Genomic DNA, 21,642 nt, shown 5'->3' on the forward strand with positions numbered 1-21,642 from the left:
ACACTTGCCAGAGGAAGTCTTAGAGAACATAAAATACGAATAACATTGCTGGGCGGTGGTGGCGCACGCTTTTAATCCCAGCACTCGGGAGGCAGAGCCAGGCGGATCTCTGTGAGTTCGAGGCCAGCCTGGACTACCAAGTGAGTTCAAGGAAAGGTGCAAAGCTATACAGAGAAACCCTGTCTCGAAAAACCAAAAAAAAAAAAAAAAAAAAAAAAAATACGAATAACATTTTCATTCAGGAGCATACAAAAAAAGCCCATATTTAAAAAAATATTTTCAAAACTTTTTTTAAAAATAATTTATTTAATTTTATTTTATTTGCATTTGTGTAAAGGTGTCAGATCTGGAATGGGAGTTACAGACAGTTGTGAGCTGTCATGTGGGTGCTGGGAATTGAACCCGGGTCCTCTGGAAGAGCAGCCAGTGCTCCTAACCCGAGCCATCTCTCCAGCCCCCAAACTTTTTAAAAAAATATTTATTATGTATACAGTGTTCTGCCTGCATGTATGCCTACATGCCAGAAGAGGGCACCAGATCTCATTATAGATGGTTGTGAGCCACCGTGTGTTTGCTGGGAATTGAACTCACAATCTCTGGAAGAGCTGCCAGTGCTCTTAACCGATCTCTGAGCCATCTCTCCAGCCCTTCAAAACTTTTAAAAGCAAAATTTTAAGTGTAATCATAAATACTCACTGTCTGTATCCACGTGGTACCCAATGGAATGAAGACAAAGCAAGAAAAATCAAGTCATGTTTGATGAATGTCTACAACTTTGTAAGAAACTAAAGTTTCTGAGATGGCAGAAAACAAGCACTAGAGTATTCAGATGTCATTAACTGCCCAAAATAGATCTCAGAAATGTTTATTTCATATATGACTAAGGGTAACATCTAAAACTAAAATTGCATGCCTATTGCACTGTTTGAAAAAGCCACCAACTATAAAGATGCTAAAAATATTCCAAGAGGGCTGGAAGGATGATCAGTAAGTAGAAGCACTTACACCAGACCCGACGGCCTGAGTTAATCCCTAGGACCCACATGGTAGAAGGAGAGGACCAATACGTACAAGTTGTCCTCTGACCTCCACACATGCACTGTGGTATGTGCCTATACCCCACACAATGTATGTGCATAACCACATGAGGCCTGGAGAGACAGTGCAGTGATTAAGAGCACTTACTGCTCTTACAGAGGACCCAGGTTTGCCAGCACCTATATGGTGGCTCACAACCATCTGGAACTCAAGTTACAGGAGATCAGATGCCCTCTTCTGATCTCCCTGAACAACAGACATGCACCTAGTACACATTCATACAAACAGGCAAAACACTAATACATAAAATACATCTAAAAAATCCAAAATGAAAATACTTTCCCTAACCTGTAAAACATTTCTTTAAACACTGTTACTAAGTAAGTGGTATGCTTTGAAGTGTGTACTATTTAAAAATGGTTTAACTCCGGCACTGCACCATATTACTAAAAGTGCTGGTTAGGAGAAAAACCATGTTAATGAACCAATAAGCCCAGTCACTGGAAGTTAGCTTTCTATCAGTTCGTAGTGGGGAATTGGATGACTGGAAAGACACTGTTTCATACTACTGACTTAAAATTTTACTGCAACTATAATTGTTCTTTTAATGGGCATAAAAGGAAGCAGAGGCAAGAGCTGACGACTGCAGGCTGACTTCCTTAATGCTACTGAAGACATTCAGACTAGCACCTCAAACAGTAAGAATGCTAAGCATTTGTTGCTAACTTGGGCATTTGGCCAAAAGACAGGGACATGGTCATGAAGCTTACCTGAGGTCCCACAACACTCAAATACCAGCTCAAAAACAAGATGAACAGTGCTAGCTGCAGCTCAAATCTGAAAACCACAACCACAACCGAACTCCCCTATTTATGGCAATATAGTGAACGTAGAGAAATTATACAACAAACAGCAATGTGAATGATCTAATAGCTCGGTCCCAGGAAAGACTTCGCTGAACATGGTGATGCATGCCTATAATCCCTGAACTCAGGAAGACGGTGAGTTCAAGGCCAGCCTGAACTGTACGGTGAGACACCGCCAACAAGCAACAGTAAAGAAATCACTGATAGGGGACAACCGATGACAGCATTGGGGAGAGCCATATATTAGTGCATGACTCTTAAATTCCCCCCAACTGTACCTCCATAAGTAAGGGACAGTTTTATTCAGGGAACAAAGAAACTGGAATATAGCTTGGTGGGAGAGTGAGCGACCATGATGGGCAAGGTACTGGGTTCCACCTTCAACATCACACACACAGGAAGACAGAATTACCTGAATATAACAGTATTTCTAGATATGTCTGGATTAGCTAATGGTTCTGAATCACATAGTTATTTACATTAATTCAAAATTTCAGTTTTGTATTTTTCCATGAAGTACAGAATTCAAATGTGATAATTCTAAAATTTGTTCCATACCCCACTTTAGCAAGTGATTAGGATCGCTATTGGATGCTTAGGATAGGATGTTCAGCAGCTAGAGAGATGGCTCAGCAACTAAGGTGTACTGCTCTTGCAGAGGGCCTGAGCTGTGTTCTGAGCACCAACTTCAGACAATTCACACTGCCTGTAACTCCAGCTCTAGGGGTATCCAAAACCTCTGACCTGCAGGTACATGTAAACACACACACACACACACACACACACACACACACACACACACAGCTCTAGGGGTGTCTAAAACCTCTGACTTGCAGGTACACGTATGAACACACACACACACACACACACACACACACACACACACACACACACGAGATAAAAAAACAAAATGTTCTTTAAAAAAATGTTTTTTAAAAAAATCTTAATTAGCTAGGATTCATTTAAGAAGTGCATGTCCCTAACCTTGGACACTGCAACCCTGTAAACCTGGGACCAATAATTTGCGCTAAGAACAAGTTCCTGGCCAAGACTAATGGCTCTGATCTAATACACCCCTGGCTTAGAAAAATAAATTCTGAAAACTCTATTATTCCATTCCTACTGGTTTTTAGACATTCTGAAGACACTAGTGCAGCTGAGTAATAATCTCTGTGTCTCAAAAGACACTCCATCAAACATCACTTGAAATCATCTCCATCAGCAGTTCATTCTAGCTGCTGTTCTGGTACACACCTATAATCCCACACACCAAAAAAAAAAAAAAAAAAAAAAAAATTAAGTGCCTTTTTAACTTCGCTAACTAGGGAGGGAGTAAAGAATGTGTATAGTCTCATGTAATCTAAGGTTTAAAGGTGAGGGTAGAAAGGTAATAAACAGAGAAGGTCCAGCAGTTAATGTTAGAACCGAGGAGGCAAAAGAAGGGACAGTGAGTAGAAAAGGGAAGAGACAAGACAGCACCAGCTAAAAGCAGAACGAACAGGTTAAAAGTGCAATCAACACCAGCACTGAGCAGGCTGAGGCAGGGAGACCTCACCCCCGGGCCAGCCTATGAGACAAAAAAAAAAAACAAACCAAAGGGGAAAAGAAGGCGGCAGGGCAAAGCTGGCCTGGGGAACTGAGGGTTACATATTAATCAGGGAAGTATAAACGTGAAGGAGAACTGAGAAGGTTCAGAGTCGGCATGCAGACCCTTGGGAGTCCCTCACATGGACACTGGGCCTGCCTCTTTGCAGTCTCCTGCATCCTGAGACAATCTGTAGCTACAGATGAAACCTACACTCTAAAAGAGTAATGTGAATGGGAAGCACATGAACTCAGATGAAGTGGCCAAACGCCATCTAGGAATGGGGCTCTGGACGAGGATTGCATTCCCCAAACTTCCCAGATTGCAAGACTCAGGACATTTTGACCTTTTTCAGTATGTGTCCAAGTGGTGTGTGTGTTAGGTCATCTAACCAAGGTCTTAGGCTTCTTCACGAGCATTCTACACCTGAACTACATTCTCAGCCACAGCTGAGGCTTATCAAACTCTAGCCAACACAGATTTCTAATATTTCCCAATTTCACTTTAAGCTTCAGGTATTAATTGGATATGTCCACCTGAAAGCACTTAGCAGATGCTAGGCATGTAACAAATATTTATACTCTGCCCCCAAGGAACTAACTATGGAATGAACTGTAAAACCTGTACTTCATTATTGCCCATAATCGCTTAAATGTGTGTGTGTGTGTGTGTGTGTGTGTGTGTGTGTTATATGTATGTGCCCAAGCTGAGGCTAGAATAGGATACTGGGTTTCTTCCTGTTATTCTCTGCCCCATTGCCTTGAGATAGGGTCTCACGCTAAACCTGAAGCTATCCTGGCTATCGTAGCTGGCCAGGGAGCTCCTGGCATCTGCCTGTGTCCACCCCAGTACGGGCACTTGTAGGCATGCCCAGCTTTTAATGCAGGTGCTGGGGAATCAAACTCAGGTCCTCAGCTGTTTCCCCAGGCCCTGTTTAAATACTTGAGGTAAGAATCTGGTGCTCAGCCATCTGCAGTTTACTAAATGCCATGGTGATACTGATCGTCCCACATACAAGTCTGGACTACTGACCAAGTACAGAAACCCCTTTTTTTGTTTCTGCTTCACTGACACAACTCCCTCCCCTTAGTCCCATGCCTTCTTGTCCTTTACCCAATGAATTAGATTCAGAAAAAAAGCACACACAAAAACTCTTCAAAAAGAACATAAAACTTTATTAAGATCTTATACTCTCATCAGATACAGCTAAGGAGGGTTTGTAAAAGACAAGGAGAATCCTCTTCCTGTGTGCTCCTGCCACCTCAGACCGGATGGCAGCAATAGCTCTGTAGAAATAAACCCAGTAATTGACACAACGTTCCCTTTCTATACAGAGAGCTGAGTTCACTGTTAACAGCTTTATAGAGCACAACCGGGAAGCCAGGCTCATCTTAGGAGTAACTGCTACCAGTCAGGAAAGCAGGGCTTTGTGACTTCGCATCCTGTCCATCAGAGTGGGAATTCAGGAAGGCCTCCTGCCTCCCAGTCACTGTCCTCCTGTCCAGACTTCTCAGACAGTCTGTGAAGCACACCCGGTGACACTGCTCAGACAGTGACAGCAGACAGCATTCTCTGACCTCTGAAAACCATGATGGCCAGCTCATCTAGCTTTTGTTGCTTCTACGGGATTTCTTATGGAGAAGCCCTGACTCAACGCTGTGGAGCTCTATCACACAGCGGCAGGCAGGGTGGTTTTCCTCAGGGAAGGCTGGCGCAGAGCACAGCTCATTTCCAGGCTCCCATCTCCCCCTGTGGTTCTTTTACTTACTGTAGTGTCGCAGGAGCAGAGGGGCACCAGGAAATCTGTTCAAACTGCCACTGCAGACAGCTCTCTGCACTGTTTGTGGAGAAAAGAGGAACGGTGTCCATTCCCAGCACAGGACCCTGCTGCCAATGTGACACACTTTCCCCTGAGGGTCAGGACAGGCTGCTCTCACACTCCTAATCTGCCTCAGGTACATAGTGGAGAAAATGTCCATGATTTAGAGTTTGGTATTTTATAACCCTCACCTAAGCCCATTTTTTTTTCTTTTTCTTTTTTCTTTTCTTTTTTTTTTTTAAGGCAGGGTCTCACCATGAAACTAATGGCACGAATCTCACTCTGTAGAACAAGTTGGCCTCAAATTCAGAGATCCTACGTCTACCTCCCAAGTACTGAGATTAAAGGTGTGCACCAGCACACCCAGCTTAGACTATCTCCTAAGGCTTACCATGTTAACTGCTGTAAGGCTGGAAAACTTACTTCTAGAACAGACTGTACAGTTTGTGTTCTGTTAGTGAGCTAACTAACAAATGAGGTTTGTGGGATTCGGGTTTTAAGTACTAGCATTTATCACAGATCTCATCAAGCTCTTTAAAAAAATAATACATTTTATCATAAATATTTAGATCAGATACTGGCATCAAAAGAGTATCTAAGTCTGTCTTCATGGTGAAAATATTTCAGCAAACTTCTAAAAGATTTTGTATCTTCCCAAGAGTACACCATTTATAAATTAGTTTTAAATGGAAAAAAAGGATCTATCTTAGATGGATAAATCACCACGTCAGCAAATCATAAATAAGTTCAAGATACTGAAAATAAGTTAACACACAAAACTTTTGCTTTCAAGAACATCAACAACAAAAAACTAACTTACTTGGCATACTTTCAAACCAGGCATAACCAGGGTGTGTAATGTGCATCTGTCCACCCTCTGCTGCATCTTTTCTTCCATCCCTATACCTAGGGAAAAGACAGCAGCACTGGCAGACACCCCACTGTGAGCGTCTGGCTGCCGCATGCACACAAGCCCGTGACAAATGGGGCTCAGGATGTGCCAGGAGCACTCCTCAGCCACCGTACAAGTTAAGTACATCTGTGGTCAAGTGGATTTGGCTCCCGACTGAGCTTCAGGAGTGTGCACAGAGAACCTGCTATAGGTTCTATGAGGAAATGTGTCCTAACTCCCAAAAGTTGTCTAAAGCACTGGAAGACAGGACATGCAGGGGATGGATGATGCCATACATGTAACTGTTTTGGAGAGAGGTCAAATTGTTAAAAGCACTGTTTCCCAATCTACTGACTATTAAAGATAAATTATCTGTCATTCCTTCACATGTAAATTCATTTCAACTATAGTCTCTAATACCGAGTAAGAAACAGAGTAGCCATTCAGAGTAGCAAGATATAATTGGCCTGTGGAATTTAAAAGGTGTTCTATTAACTAACTAGTTTGACTCTGATTACAATGAGAAATGCAAAGCAATGAAGGAGAAAATTAGTCCCCCTTGTCACTATCAAATACAAACCTGCAGGTTCACAATGTAACTTAAAAGAAAGCTGGAGAGCATGCACCTGCTCTAACACACCAGGATGGAGTAAAGGTACAGTTGCTTTGTATTTACATCTGTAAACATACAAGTATAAAATTCACCAGATCTACCCTGTAGTATAGCACTGCTGAATTCCCAATATACAGTTATTCAAAAACCTTAAGGAAATAAAATGTTCCAGGCTACTTAAATGAACATATGGATACTGAGTTCTTGAGCTACTCAAGCTAAGTGCTATTTTACATTACATGGACAAGGGAATAAGCATGTCACTGTCTGACATTTCCTTTACTCCCCATGGCTGGGATTTTGTTAAAGGGATCAATGATATAAGGTGACTGACCTCACAGAAGCAGTCAGCTGTGCTCTTGGCCTCTTGGTAGGACGTCAACACTTAAAACATTCTCAAAATCATGAAATGCACTTAGTTCTACAGTGTAATCAAGGGGTCTATTTAACAGGCCTTTTGTTCTGGATTGGCATTTGGGATGAAATTACTCTATAGGGGAAATGCTCTATAAGCTTTAATTTGACCCTCCACGTGGCATCCATGTCTAGTGTTGTTACTGACCTCTAGGGAATAAAAAACTCAAAGGCATGAGGACACACAGAACCACTATTTGGGTGGCAAAAAGGGAAAAGGTGAGGTTGAAACATTTAGTTTCTTCTATAATCAAGTCCTAACGATACCATAATACAGTCTCATATCAGCTCTTGGTCAGTTCTTCTCATTAGGAATTAGATAGTGTACAGTGATTAGATACTGAAAAATATAAAGAAAAACAATTGAAAATACATGAAGAAATAGAAACAGAATTTCTCACAAGACCTTGGATCAAAAAACCAAACTTACAAAAAGATCTTTTGAAAATAATCACTATTTTAAGCTCATTAATACACAGAAATCACTTGGTTTTAACTAAGTCATGTTAACTCACTAATAAAATAGTAAACAAACCAACACTTAAACCATTTATACTTCCTTGTCATTTCTTGTGTTTGGACCACTCTCTCAACAATGTACAAAAATAACTCTACAGGACTATTCACCTAACCTGTCTCCATGTCTGGCAAAGTCCTGGCCTTGGAGGAGACTGGCCATCAATCTTCACCGTAGATGTCCCCAGCAAAGGGCAGGTGCATGTGACTGCCAGTGACATTGGGCAGTCGAGACAAATCTGGCAGGCTCTGGATCCGGGCTCTGAGTTCTTTGCGCACCAGGGAAACTCTGGCTAGTTTGCGCTTATATTCCTGCAACAACAAACCTCTCGTTAGGCTTCATGTTGAAGAGGCAGTCAAGTTTTCAACTGATTCTCTACAGAGAATGTATTACTCAGTTAATGCCACATGAAAGATCAAAAGAGCTACAGAGGTAGTAAAGGAGTTGAATAAAAGTATATTACATCCATGCATGAAAATATCATAATGAGCCGGGCAGTGGTGGCGCACGCCTTTAATCCCAGCACTCGGGAGGCAGAGCCAGGCGGATCTCTGTGAGTTCGAGGCCAACCTGGGCTACAGAGTGAGTTCCAGGAAAGGTGCAAAGCTACAGAGAAACCCTGTCTCGAAAAAAAAGAAAGTATCATAGTGAAACACAGTGCTTTTATATTTAAAAAAAAAAAAAAAAAAAAAAAACCACATACATATTTTCTTAAACTGAAATTTCAAAGTGTTTTCTGTGACTGCTGGCAATAAACCATTGCAGCATTATCAGTAACTGGGATTTTGTCTCCAATACAAACCAGCTGCTTCATAATGCATTATAGTTCTGTTGGGGACGGTAGGTTTGAGATGGGTTCCTGGAACCAAAGCTGGCCTTGACCCAGTATGTAGCTTGTGTCTCTGAGCCTGCTGCCTCCACCTCCTGAGTGCTGGGATGACAGTCAAGCACCACCACACCCAGTTTACTGGTGCTGGAGACAGACCTGGGGTGGGGTGGGGTGTGTATACTAGGCCAGCACTCTACCGGGAGCACACTCCCAGCCCCTACAGTCTTTTCTCACTATCTCCACTTCTCACTGCTTTAAAATTAAGGTCATGACTATACCCCCACTATTACTAATAAATGATACATTACACACACTTTGAAATTCTGATAGCTGCATGTGAATGTAACTTACATTTGTAATGGTATACATTTTCTTTTATGTATTTCAAAACATTTAACTTCAAATTGGTTACACAGATCACGAAACTGGGCATCAAAAGCACAAAAACAGGTTTAAAAAGGCTGGCAACCAGTAACCCAAGGAATGAGACTAAAAGTCAATCAGGATCATCTCTGGTTTAGCAGGAAGAGAAGATTATAGAAAAAGATATTTCTCACTCTACAAGAATGCTAGAGACCCTCGATTAAATCCCCCAGGAGAGCAGGTGGAAATCCCCACATTTTTTTAGCCAACAGAGATGAGGCCTGAGGAGGGAGCAAAACAGTGGGTATGCAAAACCCTGCTTCAGTGTACCTCACTCAGTGCTGACTGCACACCTGTATCTGCTTAGGCATTTCTAAGGGGAACCCACTTGACTGTTTTAAAAGAGAACTATTGGCCTGAATACTCATCGGTATCTGAGAGTATCTGGAAAAGTGTCCAGACCCTATGAATTTTGTAAAAGCCTCCCAAATGATGCTAGCAGCCAGAATTGTGAGCCACTTCTCTATATTTCTGATGCCTAAAACAGTATCAATGATGAGCAGTCTTGGTACTTCTAAGCCTCTTCTACAGAAGTAGAATTACCTGGCAGGGCGGAGGAGGATCTAAGGGAACTGGGCACATTAGCTGCAAACACCAGATAGCCACAAACATGAGAGGTGTCAACAGCCTCACCTTTCCAACCAATTACGATGTCAAGCTGCACTAACAGATGTTTCAGGGCCTACGGTCTCAAAGGTTGACTCCTTTCTTGCCAGGGACACAGTCTTAGAATACTCAAGGTGTACCTCACCACGGTAGCTGAGTGGTAGACACAATACATTTAGAAGCAGGAGAACAGATTTCTAACTATGCACTTCTAAACATCAATTTTGGAGGTGGCTGAGGGGAACCTGAGTGGTAGAGTGCTTGCTTGCCTTGCATGTGCAAAGCCCTGGGTTCACTCATTAGTAACAGGGGAAACACTGTATTTGAAAGAGGGGAGATGTACAATGAACTACTAGAACATCTTGCTGTTTCTGACATAATTTCACTGTGTAGCCTAGGCTCCAACCCCCAGAATGACCTTAACCAAAGGAAAACTTGAATCCTTTCTCTTTTCCATCTTATCTAATTTATTTATCAGGTAGCCAGTTTTAAATACTGAAGTACAGCCAGGTATAGTGGCACCTTTAATCCATGTGCCCAGGAGGCAGGAGCAGGTGATCTCTGTGAATTCAAGACCAACGTAGCATACATAGTGAGTTCTAGGCCAGCCAAAGTGACAAAGTAAGAACAGTCTCAAATAACAAACAAACAAATAAATAAAATTTAAAATGTATAACATAACACTATAGACTAGAGCATATGCTTCAAATAGGATGTATGTGTGAAAACGAAGGTAAGAATTAGACGGGGCAATAATGCTGACATTTTTGTATTTGACATTCTGTGGTTTTTGTAACCTCGTGTATTTAAACTGTTAATGAAAACTGAAAGTAACCTCTACCTAGCTAGTATAACCAGTTTTTTTTTTTAATGTGCCATTAAATTACTCTACAACCTTAGTCCCACACTGTTCTGACCTTCACACATGCAATATGGCACACAAATACGTGCACACACAGAAGACATTCAGTTTTGAAAAGATATGGGCTTTTTCAGAGCCCTAGGCAACTTCCTCACAATATTTTCCTAATTTTAAATTGCTATCTATCAAACTTTGACTGTGTCATCCTTTATGTCTTTCTCAAAAACAGCACATACCACTATTCACTTCATATATCTAAGCTAACTCACTACAAAAAAAAAAAAAAAAAAAAAAAAACTCCACTGAAAGAAATAAACCCTAAGCAATCACGTGTGCTACCCTGGGTTACAACCCCAATAGTAAGAGGACCAGCACTGACACCTCAGGCAGCCTATAGCATGGGAACGACTCCTAACTTTGGTCTTTTATGTCTCCAGCAGTCTGTTCATTCACAAAGACCCACATCTCTCACCCCAGCCTGCTGACCTCTGTTCACTGGCCAGTCTCATGCCCACAAGCCTCAAGCTCGAAGTCTCTTCAGTTCCAGTTTCATACGCGCTCACTTGCACTGGTTCAACCCATACCCTCCATCCTTAAAAATCCTACCCATAAACCAGGTGTGCTACACACCTTTAATCCCAGCAAAGAGGCATAGGCAGTAGGGTCTCTGAGTTTGAGGCCAGCCTGGTCTATTTGGAGTTCCAGGACAGGCATAGCTACACAGAGACCCCATCTCAAACAAACCAAGTGCTGAGGGGCTGCAAGATGGCTGACTCAGCTGGTAAAGGCTAGGCCCAAAGGGGTGGAGGTGGTAACTTACCCATATGTTATAGAGCTATTTCACTGTCTAGAAAACTCCTCTGACCATCTTTCCACCTATGCACTAAGATGAGTCTGGCATCTTTGACAGCAGGAGCCTTCATCTTGCCAGGCTTTATCATTGAGTTAAGGTTCAGATTTAGAAGTTTCTAGCATGTCAAAGGCCCGGGCTCAAGCCTAGCACCAAAGGTGGTAACAGGGGAAAATACTCATCCCTTTAGTGATGTGATCAGCCTTGTAAACACGGCCAAGTGAGTTGGAACTTCAGACTAGATCTCTGTAGTCAACGCTTACTATATGTTGAATATCACAGCCAACTTCATAAACTCCATCTTGACCAAATACCACCACCAACACTGCTTACTCTAGCCTCAGCTGACTTCTTATGTATCGTGCTCACTTTTCGAAGTTCATTCTTTCTAACTCTAAATACTACAGGACTGTTTCCAAGCTTCATTATCTGTACTGGGGAGGATAGTTCTCCTACGTCCACTTTTCTCATGTTAACAGCAGAGCACCGAGTTGTCATGAAGCTGGGAGATAAACCACTGCCTCCTTAGTCCTCTCCCTGTATGACCTCCAACAAGGGCTACCTCTGATAATCCAAGTCTCCATGCCTTCTTTAGAAAGGACATCTGGTTTTACAGATCCAAGATGCTTAAATAACCTTGAACTTTCAAATCATGAATTGCTATGTTATTATCATTCTGCTGTAACATCTGAATTAGCTCGAAATAAGCAGCTAGATTCACAGTAGTTCTCAACCTAACGCTGGACCCTTTAATACAGTTCCTTTTGCTGTGGCGACCCCCAAGCATAAAATTATTTTCACTGCTACTTCATAGCTGTAATTTTGCTACTGTTATGAATCATATTGTAAATATCTGTTTTCCTGTGAAAGGGTCTTTTGTTCCCTGTGTTGAGAACCACTGAGCTAGAAGAATAAACTGCCCAGGCTGGGTGTGGTCATGCAAACTATAATCCCAGCACTTGGAAGGCACAGGCAAAGTAGCCTAAAGTTCAAAACCAGCCTAGACTATATAGTGAGTACCAGGCCAGCCTGGGCTACAGAATTCTGGAGACCCTGTCTTAAGAGGGGAAAAAAATTGTTATTTTAGGCCTCATATAGTTCTAAAACTCTTACTGATTTAAAGGGGTTTTTTGTTTTGTTTTTCAAGACAGGGTTTTTCTGTGTAGCCTTGGCTGCCCTGGAACTCGCTCTGTAGACCAGGCTGTCCTCAAACTCACAGAGGTCCGCCTGCCTCTGTCTCCCAACTGCTAGGATTAAAGGCATGTGCTACCATCGTCCGGCTGATTTAAATGTACCTTTAAACTTGTACCTTTATTCTTCTTTTCTTAAAGATGCTCCTACTCCTGCCCTCCCTCCCTCTCCATAGACAACTGTGACAAAAACAAACAAAAAACCCACAGGAGAACTGGTGTGGTGGTACATGCCTGGACTTTCAGTACTTGGTAGGAATGAGGTACAACTGTAAATTGAAGCCGGCCTGAACTAGTGATATCTGGTCTCAAAACCTAGTTAAATAAAATACATATTTTTCTTAAAAAACAAATGAAAACCCTGCAAATACAAAGGTGGAGAATTCCCACTGCATCCCCCAGATGCCAAGGCTCAGCAATGAGAAGGACCTGCCTATTATTAAAGCCCCAACCACTTCCTGGGACCCTTGGGCTGTGTCATAAAGAGTACTATACCAAACCAGGAAGTCCAAGGCTGATTCCTGTGAGGTGTTTTTGTGACCTGTTGGAAGCAACTTCAGCAGATTTCAGAATGCTATGAAAACAGGCTTAGATAAGCCACTCCCTCCCTTTGCAACAGCTATCTCCAGGGTTCTCGAAGTCTAACATGACTAGGTTGGCAACAGTCAACATCAACGTCTGTACTCTTTCAGAACAGTGACATCCTAGCACGACCATCATCCAAGACTCTCTCCACAAAAATTCTTAAGATGGAGAAAATGGAATATTATTTCCATAGAATTTCACAAATTGCATCTACATAAATATCCAAGCAGTTCATCTCTGTAAATTTCTGTGAATGTATCATTAAGCTGGTATCTGATCACTTAAATTCTGCTATGAATTTAAATATGCTGATATTTCATCTAGCACACTCTAACCCAAACCAAAAATGTCAGTCATTATTCTAAACACTTCATTTAATCTCTAAGGTAGAGACTACATGTTATAGATGATGAAACTAAGGCACAACCATTAAGAACCTTCACTCAAAGTCAAAAAACAGAGGCTCAAACCTATACAGACTGGTTCAGTCCCTATGCTTGCCCAATATGCCAACATGTTTCTTGAATCCTGGGATTAATTTGATGGCTATTCTGAATGTTATCCAACTGAAAATCACCTACAGGATCACTGAAAAAGGGTTCCCACCTCAAGATCCAAGGAGACAACTGTTACTTGGACTAAAAACACCTTTGGCTTTTTCCAGCAGTCCAGAGTCACCATTTTCTCTGATATAGACATTAAGTAACAGAAAACGAGTAAATAAGGTGGCCAGCGGCTAGTGCTTGTAGCCAGAAATGATGCCTAGCACTCTAGGAAACTCAATCTGCTGGGAAGTCAGTTTTACCCTTAGGATAGAGGAACAAGGTGCTGCCAAGCCAGGAGCTGACAGACAGCATACAACACTGAGGACTTCTTCAGTAATCAGGCAACCTCAAAAGCAAGATGCAACTTAAAAACCTGCTTCTACACATACTGATGACTATAAGCTGACATAATCAGCTTGAAGTTTTACTTTCATGTCTCTATAGCCTCTTCATTAGTATATTTTCTGGTTGCTATTATATCACATTACCTTGGGATTTTTAAATGTCATATAATATGACATCTAAATGGGATGTCTCCCAGAATCTTGTTTCACAGCTTTTAACAAAGATGCCATAAGAGAAGTTTGAGCTCATGTTTGGAATAAAAATTTTGTATAGTGGTCTATACTACATCTCTGTTGTATTCTCTACAGGCTGATACCCTGAGATAAGCATCAAGACGGAATTTTTACATTAAGCTGTCATTAGAGTGTTATACAGATTTCACTAAACCCAACTTTCCCCATGTCCTTGTCACTTAATCCCATCACTTCATCACCTCTAAAAGCAAACTCACTACTTTCATTGCTTTCAAATGCCTTTCGACATAAAACCCCAGGTTAGTGGGTCTTTCTACACTTCTTACCATAGCTTTCCTGCAATACTGGGCATCATTACTGACTGGATTCCTCTTCTGCTTTCTTGCCTGCACAACTCTGGTAAGTTTACTTCGATTCTTTGTTGCACTGCAGGTGTTTTGCGATGTGAGTATGAGCATGATTTGCCTAGGTTTAGGCTGCATTTTGTTTCCTTAATCTTGCTTTCTAGTTTCCCCAGATCAGGAGTTTGGTTTCTACCACTCATTCTGGGAAACTTAGTCATTGTGGCTTCACATTTCTTCTGTTTCTCTCTTCTGGTATTCCAGGCACGAAACAAGACTGCCTCAATTCTTGGATGTATTATTTATGGGTTTCACTTCTGTGTCTTTCTGTTCATTTCCCACTCTGCATTTGTATAGGAAATTGTCACTGGCCTCTCACAAGCTCACCAATTACCCATGGCTGTCCTCTACTGAGTTACTAGGTGAATTTTTTTTTAAATGTTTTCCTTTGGGGCATTTTTACCTCTTACATTGCCTGCCCAATTTGACATGGTGTCTGCTTTACCCATTAGACCCCTAGCGTATCAATCATTTGTTAAATTCCTGGCCTGTGATCATTTAAACAACAGTCACAGGTTAAGTTTGTTTCTAATGCTTGCCTTGTCTCTCTCGGCTGCCTTTTAGTGATCAGTGTGTTTTGTTTTGTTTTTTTTTAATTGATGTTGAAACAATGTTTCAGGCAACACTGAAGCAAACATGCTTGGGTGTGAAGTACCATGTTAATCTCACGAGAATTAGGCTATTTAAGGTGGAAGTAGATGTTAAGTGTCAGACCAAAAGCTAATACTAATAGTACTGTTCCTGGTTCTGTCCATGGAAGTAAAGCAAATTCCTCCCTTCCCATAGTCTCCAAAGCACCTTAAGACAAGTAAGTACCCACACACGTGTCTTCAGTGCCCAGCTCTCTCCCCTACTCTAAGGCACTGTTTGCACTTCCTCAGGTGCCCTGGCACTGGCTCCTGCCTCCAGATAAACTGTGGACAGACACTTCAGTCCCGTTGCTTAGGTAGTATCCCATGTTTACTAGTTCAGCTCAATACCATCCTAGCTACATCACCTGGCTAATAGCTAAGGAATAACTTAGTTCTGCATTGTGACATGGGAATTCTGGTTATTCCTATAAACTTCCAAGCATGTTACCTTATGTTGGAACAAGACTCACAGAAGCTTCATGAGTGAAACAGACTTTGTTCCACAGCAGTTAGGGGCTCCTCACCATAACCTAAAACATGAGACTTTTGGGCTGTTCTACAGAGACCGACTATAGGCCAGTAAGCCTAATCAAATTCTATCTATGAGATTACATCACTCTACACATCATCAGGCTGGCCTTAAATGTCTAACCATTACTAACTGTTCAAGAGGTTCACGCTTTATCTCAGCCAGCTCTGGAATACCTACCCATGAGTTACTGGTCAAGTGAGCTCCTCAAACACCACAGCTACTGTCATCACTCTTGACTGCCCACTAGAACCAGATCCTAAAACCCTACTGCCGAAGTCACAACACACTTCTGTTTACAGGACAGAAGAAAACCGCACTGTTAAGTGCTGTTGTTACTGTTTCGTTCCCTTGCCTCATCCAAGTTCGACCACCGAACTTCAAGATTTCCTGCCCATGCCCAACTTCCACACAAAGTTCACTGTACTACAGTTTATCCAACAGCTTCTTGTTCCTGTCAACTGTGCATTCTACAATCCATATCTCTGTTTTGTGCAGCAGGTTCTATGGCATAATTCAGTGCTGACACTTGTGAAGGGCAGAAAGCAGACACCAGGAGTGGCAGGTGTTAGTCCAGTCACACTTTCAGCTGCTGGCACTGTGTGCCACACCACAGGAAAATAAGACGTGATACTCCTGAACTGGATGAGATTCAGCAACAAAAAATTCCAGTGATACAAAAGCAAGGTTTCATGGATTCAAAGAGAATCAAGAAATGATTTCTACACATCTTTTGTTTGGCAGACTCGAGAATCGGCATGCCCATCAATATCAGTACCCAGAAATATTTAATCCATTAAAAACCAAATCCGTCCAAACTTGACCTTACCCATTAAATTTTATTCTTCTTTAGCTCCAAGGGCTAACATTTAAACTACATTATCTAGATTTTATAATTTACTTATTATGAGCATATAAATTTTATATCTTGAACACTAAAGGACTTTTAAGCCAAACTGTAAAGAAATTTTTAATTAACACCCTCCCCAACCCAACCCTGTGTACCACAAATGTTGGTACACTATATTCCTTAGAAGCTGTCTCATGCAGCTCAGGCTGGCTTCCAACTCACTATGTAGTTAACCATGACCTGGAGCTTCTCATCCTCCTGCCTCGCCCCCCCTCCAAGTGCTGGGATTACAGATATGTACCATTGTGGTGGTAGGGATCAAACTCAAGGCTTCATGCACGCTAGGCAAACACTCTATCAACTAAGCTACACCCCCATCCTAATCATCCATCCACCCATCCATCCATCCAGAAGGAGGTATGCATGTACAAGGGCACAAGTATAGAGGTCATAGGATAACCTGAAGGAGTCAGCTCTTGCCTTCCTCCACATCAGTTCTGAGGATCAAACTCAGGTCAAGCTTGGAAGCAAGTGACTTTATCTGTTGAGTCATCTCACTGGTCTCCCAATACTTGGTTTTATACACTTTTTAGTAAGTTTTTTCTTTAATGTAGTCTGTACATACACTTGTGGAGATTAGAGGACAACTTGTAGGAGTCAGTTCTCTCCTTTCTACCATGTGGGTCCCGGGAATTGAACTCAGGTCATCAGGCTTGGCAGCAAGCACCTTACCCACTAAGTCATCTTACCAGCTCTTTCTAAACATTTTTACAACTGTATCCTGTTCACCTGTAAAGCACCACCATAACACATTAAATTTAAACTGCAATCCCAACCAAGTGCCTCACTCTGTTGCACCATGACCTTAGGTCACAGCCATTATGACTTTGATGCTGTTGCGTATATTCTTTCTTGCCTTGTCTAGAATTCCTCAATACTCCTCCTTTGATTAAAAAAAAGAATAGATTTCTCACACATTGCACCTATAGCATGTGTCTTATGACGGACACTAACTAGTTAGGGCATGTTCAATAGTTACTCTACTGTGACCATTTTTCCTCTCCACACACCGCTGTCTTACCCACTCTTATAGTGCTAAGACAGCAGTGGACCAATCCCAGGGCCTCATGCATGTTAGGCAAGTACTCTACCACTGAGCTACAAACAACTCAGTACCCAGTTCACTGCTGCAGGGGAGACACATATTCTTCAGTGTAAGAAGGGAAAAGAGGGTAACAGGGATGAGTATGATCAAAATAATTGTATACATGTATGAAATTGTCTTAATAAAACTCTAACAAAAACTTTTTTAAAAAGTGTCTACCTAGAAAAAAATTGCCATAGTTATGTGTCATAAAAAAGATTTGTTTTTTATTGGAATTCATTTGAATATTCTCTAAAGACTAGAAATGAAAGATTCATTATATATTTTGCAAATTTACTTTGCTTACTTAAATTATCCTTAGATTTTTCTTTTTTCTCAAAGAAACTTGTCTATCAACCAAATACTTTAAAGGGTTGAATTCCCTAATTCTTCAATGCATAGATTAGAAAAGTAAAAGTGGTACCTAGGAGACAGAGGCAGATGGATCAAGGCCATCCTGGTATACATAGTAAGTTCCAGCAAAATCAAGGAGGGGAGGGGAAGGGAGGGGAGGGGAGGGGAGAAGAAGGGAGAAGAAGGGAGAGGAGGGGAAGAGAGAGGAGAGAAAGGGAGGGGAGGGGAGCAAAGGCTTTAAGCAAGTGTACTGGTAGCAATCAAATCTACAGAATTACCCAACTAAGCAAGAAGCACATATTCATTCACTTTTGTAGAAAATACACAGGAGCTAATTAGTATTTTACATTCATGCAGAACAGGTCTGACGCTGCTGTGGTCTCTGCCAAGCTCTGAAGGCATGAATACTTTAGAGCCATTGCAGACATTCATAATCCTTGCTACCTTATTGCAAGTCATTCTTAAAAGGAAGCCTGTGTTTCCTGTGGCTCCCCAAAGCAAGGTTTAAAAAACAACAACAACAAACCACAGGCCATGACCACAGCAGGCATCTAGACAACAGTCAACAGACACTGGAAAAATCAACTTCAACTCAGGTCTGGGTGAAACCAGAAATCCAGTCTTAAAATGAATCTCCTGACTTCTGATTCCCTCTCCACTCATCCTAAGTAACAGTTTGCAAACTAGTTAAGCAACTGTGATAGTAAATCTCTTTCTTCAACAAAGACCTAAAACAATCTGACAAAACCAATTCTACCCAATATTAATCTGGGCATGGCGGGAAATGCCTGTAATTCCAACACTTGGAAGACTGAGACAGGAAGCTCTTGGGTTTAAGGCCAGCCTGTACTACAGAGGGAGATCTTATCTCAATGAACAACAACAAAATGACCATGACAAGGCACCACCACTAACATTAGACAAGCCAAGACTGCATTCTAGAAGAACAAAACAAACCAAATATAGAGGAAACAGAATATAGAAGAAAAGCATTCTAGAAATGGTTAAAACAGGAGAAAAGATGAGCAAGATGGAGTAACAATTCTAAACATTTAATGTATGTAATAAGAATATAATGAAAAGCTCTAAGTAATTCAGAAGAAAAACTAAAATTCAACTAAGGTCTTCCTGCAAAAAGAACAAGCATTCAAAACCAATGGAACCAACATCCAGGTGTGTGCACAATAAACTCCAGCCTCTAATGTGGGGGTGGGAGGGTGGGGGAAGAGTTACTCAACAAAGCTATTCTTTACTGAAGAGAATTTAGACATAGTTGACCAGAATAACTTTTCTTTCTTCTCTTCTTCTTCATCCTCCTTCTCCCCACCCCCTCTCTTTCTTTTGTAGATCAGACTGACCTTGAACTCACAGATATCTGTCTGGCTCTGCTCAGAATAGCTTTTCAATTCAATCAATGAAACAATAGAAAATTTGAAAATGGATCCATTAAAGACCAATAGAAAGAACTAGATTGTTTTTGACAGAAGCTACAGTATGGATGGACCTAGAAGTTGTAATGCATATTGGACAAATATGTTACTATTCCAGTAGTCAAGGTCACAGACCATGGCACTGGTGGCTAGGTAAAAGGAAAGCATGGAACACTTGTCTCCGGGTGAAGAGCATCAGCTTGGCAAAAGGAAGAACTCCAGAAGCAGGACATACAGCGGAATGTACCTCAACACTACTCAAAAGGCTGTGAAGATGGGAGGCTTTGCAAGCATGAAGAATTGGATCTGGTTCCCAGAACCCATGAAAAATAAGCTGCGTGTGACGAGGCCGTCCTGTAATCCCAGCACTGAGGAACAAGACAGGGAGACAGCTCTCTAAGGCTCATTAGCCACCCAGCCTAGCCTATTTCGCAAGTACAAGACTAATAAGAGACCCTGTCTCAAAAATACCAGGTCTAGTGCTTGAGAAACAGCAGCTGATTTTGTCCTGTGGCATGCACACAAAAACCATGTATTTCCAGCTGGCCTAATTTTTTTTCCTCCTACGAACTTAAAACTATCACAAATAAGCAAAGATTTAACTTGAAAGAGATTCAGAGTAATATTTTTCCAACAGCAAGAAGTCAAATGTAATAGACACACCAAAATGTTATTTAAGCCAATAATTTAACAGTAAGAAACTCAAAGAACCAGGCAGTAGTGGCACATACTTTTAATCCCAGCACTCAGGAGGCAGAGGCAGGCGGATCTCTGAATTCAAGGCCAGCCTTGTCTACAAAGCTAGTTCTATGACATCAAAGGCTACACAAAGAAACTTTGTCTCTGAAAAACAAAACAAACAAAAAAAGAAACAAAGTAGGTAGATAAATACTATTCTGTAACAGGCTATAACTTGGCTATTAAAGTCAGATTGGTAATTAAGGTAAGAGTAGATGGCAGAGAGCTTGGTTGGCATGGGCAAAGGTCAAGGTGCCATCCCAAAATACAAAAGGGGCGGGGTGGTGGTAGTGCAAGCCTTTAATCCCAGCACTTGGGAGGCAGAGGCAGGCAGATCTCAGTGAGTTCGAGGCCAGCCTGGTCTACAAAGTGAGTTCCAGGACAGCCAGGACCATTATAGAGAAACCCTGTTTTGAAAAACTAAAGGGGGGGGGGAGGGGAGATGATAATTATATGGAAATGTTTACAGTAAATGTGCAAAATACGACAGTATACAAAAATAGTTATAGGTACTCATCTTGTTAAAAATTGAGGAATAATGAAACTGTAGGTAGCATCTATGCCTTTAGCAATGGGTGCAAAACTATGAACACACACTACCTTTACAGTATTAACAAAACTTCACCTGACATAGGCACAGTGGTGCACACTTTTAAGCCCAGCAACAGGGAAGTCTGCCTGGACACGAGAACAAAACCCATCCAACACTCCACTGTTACTACCTGGGCAGCTCAGACCAGCACTGCCAACATACTGTTTAAACGAAGTCCTGCCCACCTTCACTCTCCGTTCACTCAGTAACCAGGAGTAGTCAGCACCACTGCTCCTTCTTGCGCTTCGGAAATTCAAGGGCCTCTTTCATCGTGGTTCCGAGCTACTCTGCATTTCTTCTCACTCCTAAGAACCCTCAGCTGCTACAGTAACGAACTGTAGTGGTGCTGAGCAATGAAGGACTCTGCCTCTGCAGGCAGCACACCTGTTCATCCGCATACAGGCTCCCCCATCAGGAAGGGACAGGGGATTCCAGCCCACCTGGCACTGTCCCCTTTCCAGCCTCAGCACTGCTCACTCCTGCAGTCACAGACAAACTAGGACACTCCCACAACATAAAGAATGGCTCTTTTCTCCTTTGTTCACATTACTGAGCCAAACTTCTAGCCACTATACACCCTGAACTGAGGTCTTTCTGTAAGCAGTCCTCGTCCAGGCTTCTCTCCACTGTCGGTCATCCTCAGTCACCACGGTCCACCAATTTCACTACAGTGAACTGAGACGTGAGAGAAACTGCGATTAATTCCTTATTATACTTTGTAAATTAAACTTTATCTTAGGTATAAATGACAGAGAAAAAATGACCCATGTCATGATAAAAGAATGAGCACTCTCAATAA

At 41.8% G+C, this 21,642-nt stretch overlaps 1 protein-coding gene across 3 annotated transcripts in view; it reads right to left on the reverse strand.

Annotated features, from left to right (window-relative positions):
• Positions 1-4,643: 4,643 nt before the first annotated feature.
• The window catches only part of Rprd1a (regulation of nuclear pre-mRNA domain containing 1A), a 46,901-nt gene continuing 29,902 nt past the window's right edge, over positions 4,644-21,642 (reverse strand). The window contains exons 7-8 of one of the 3 annotated variants that reach the window (XR_009375210.1): positions 6,129-8,055; positions 4,644-5,326 (exon numbers count right to left, since the gene is read on the reverse strand). Coding sequence is in view for 2 of the 3 variants with exons in the window: in XM_059246011.1 (XP_059101994.1) it covers positions 7,906-8,055 (150 nt within the window). In the remaining variant the exon portion in view is untranslated. Of the gene's footprint in view, positions 8,056-21,642 lie in introns of all 3 variants that reach the window. The other 2 variants (XM_059246011.1, XM_059246010.1) reach the window with 2 other exon arrangements.

Source organism: Peromyscus eremicus, chromosome 19 (assembly GCF_949786415.1).
Source record: "Peromyscus eremicus chromosome 19, PerEre_H2_v1, whole genome shotgun sequence".
In the NCBI taxonomy this organism is placed as follows: domain Eukaryota; kingdom Metazoa; phylum Chordata; class Mammalia; order Rodentia; family Cricetidae; genus Peromyscus; species Peromyscus eremicus.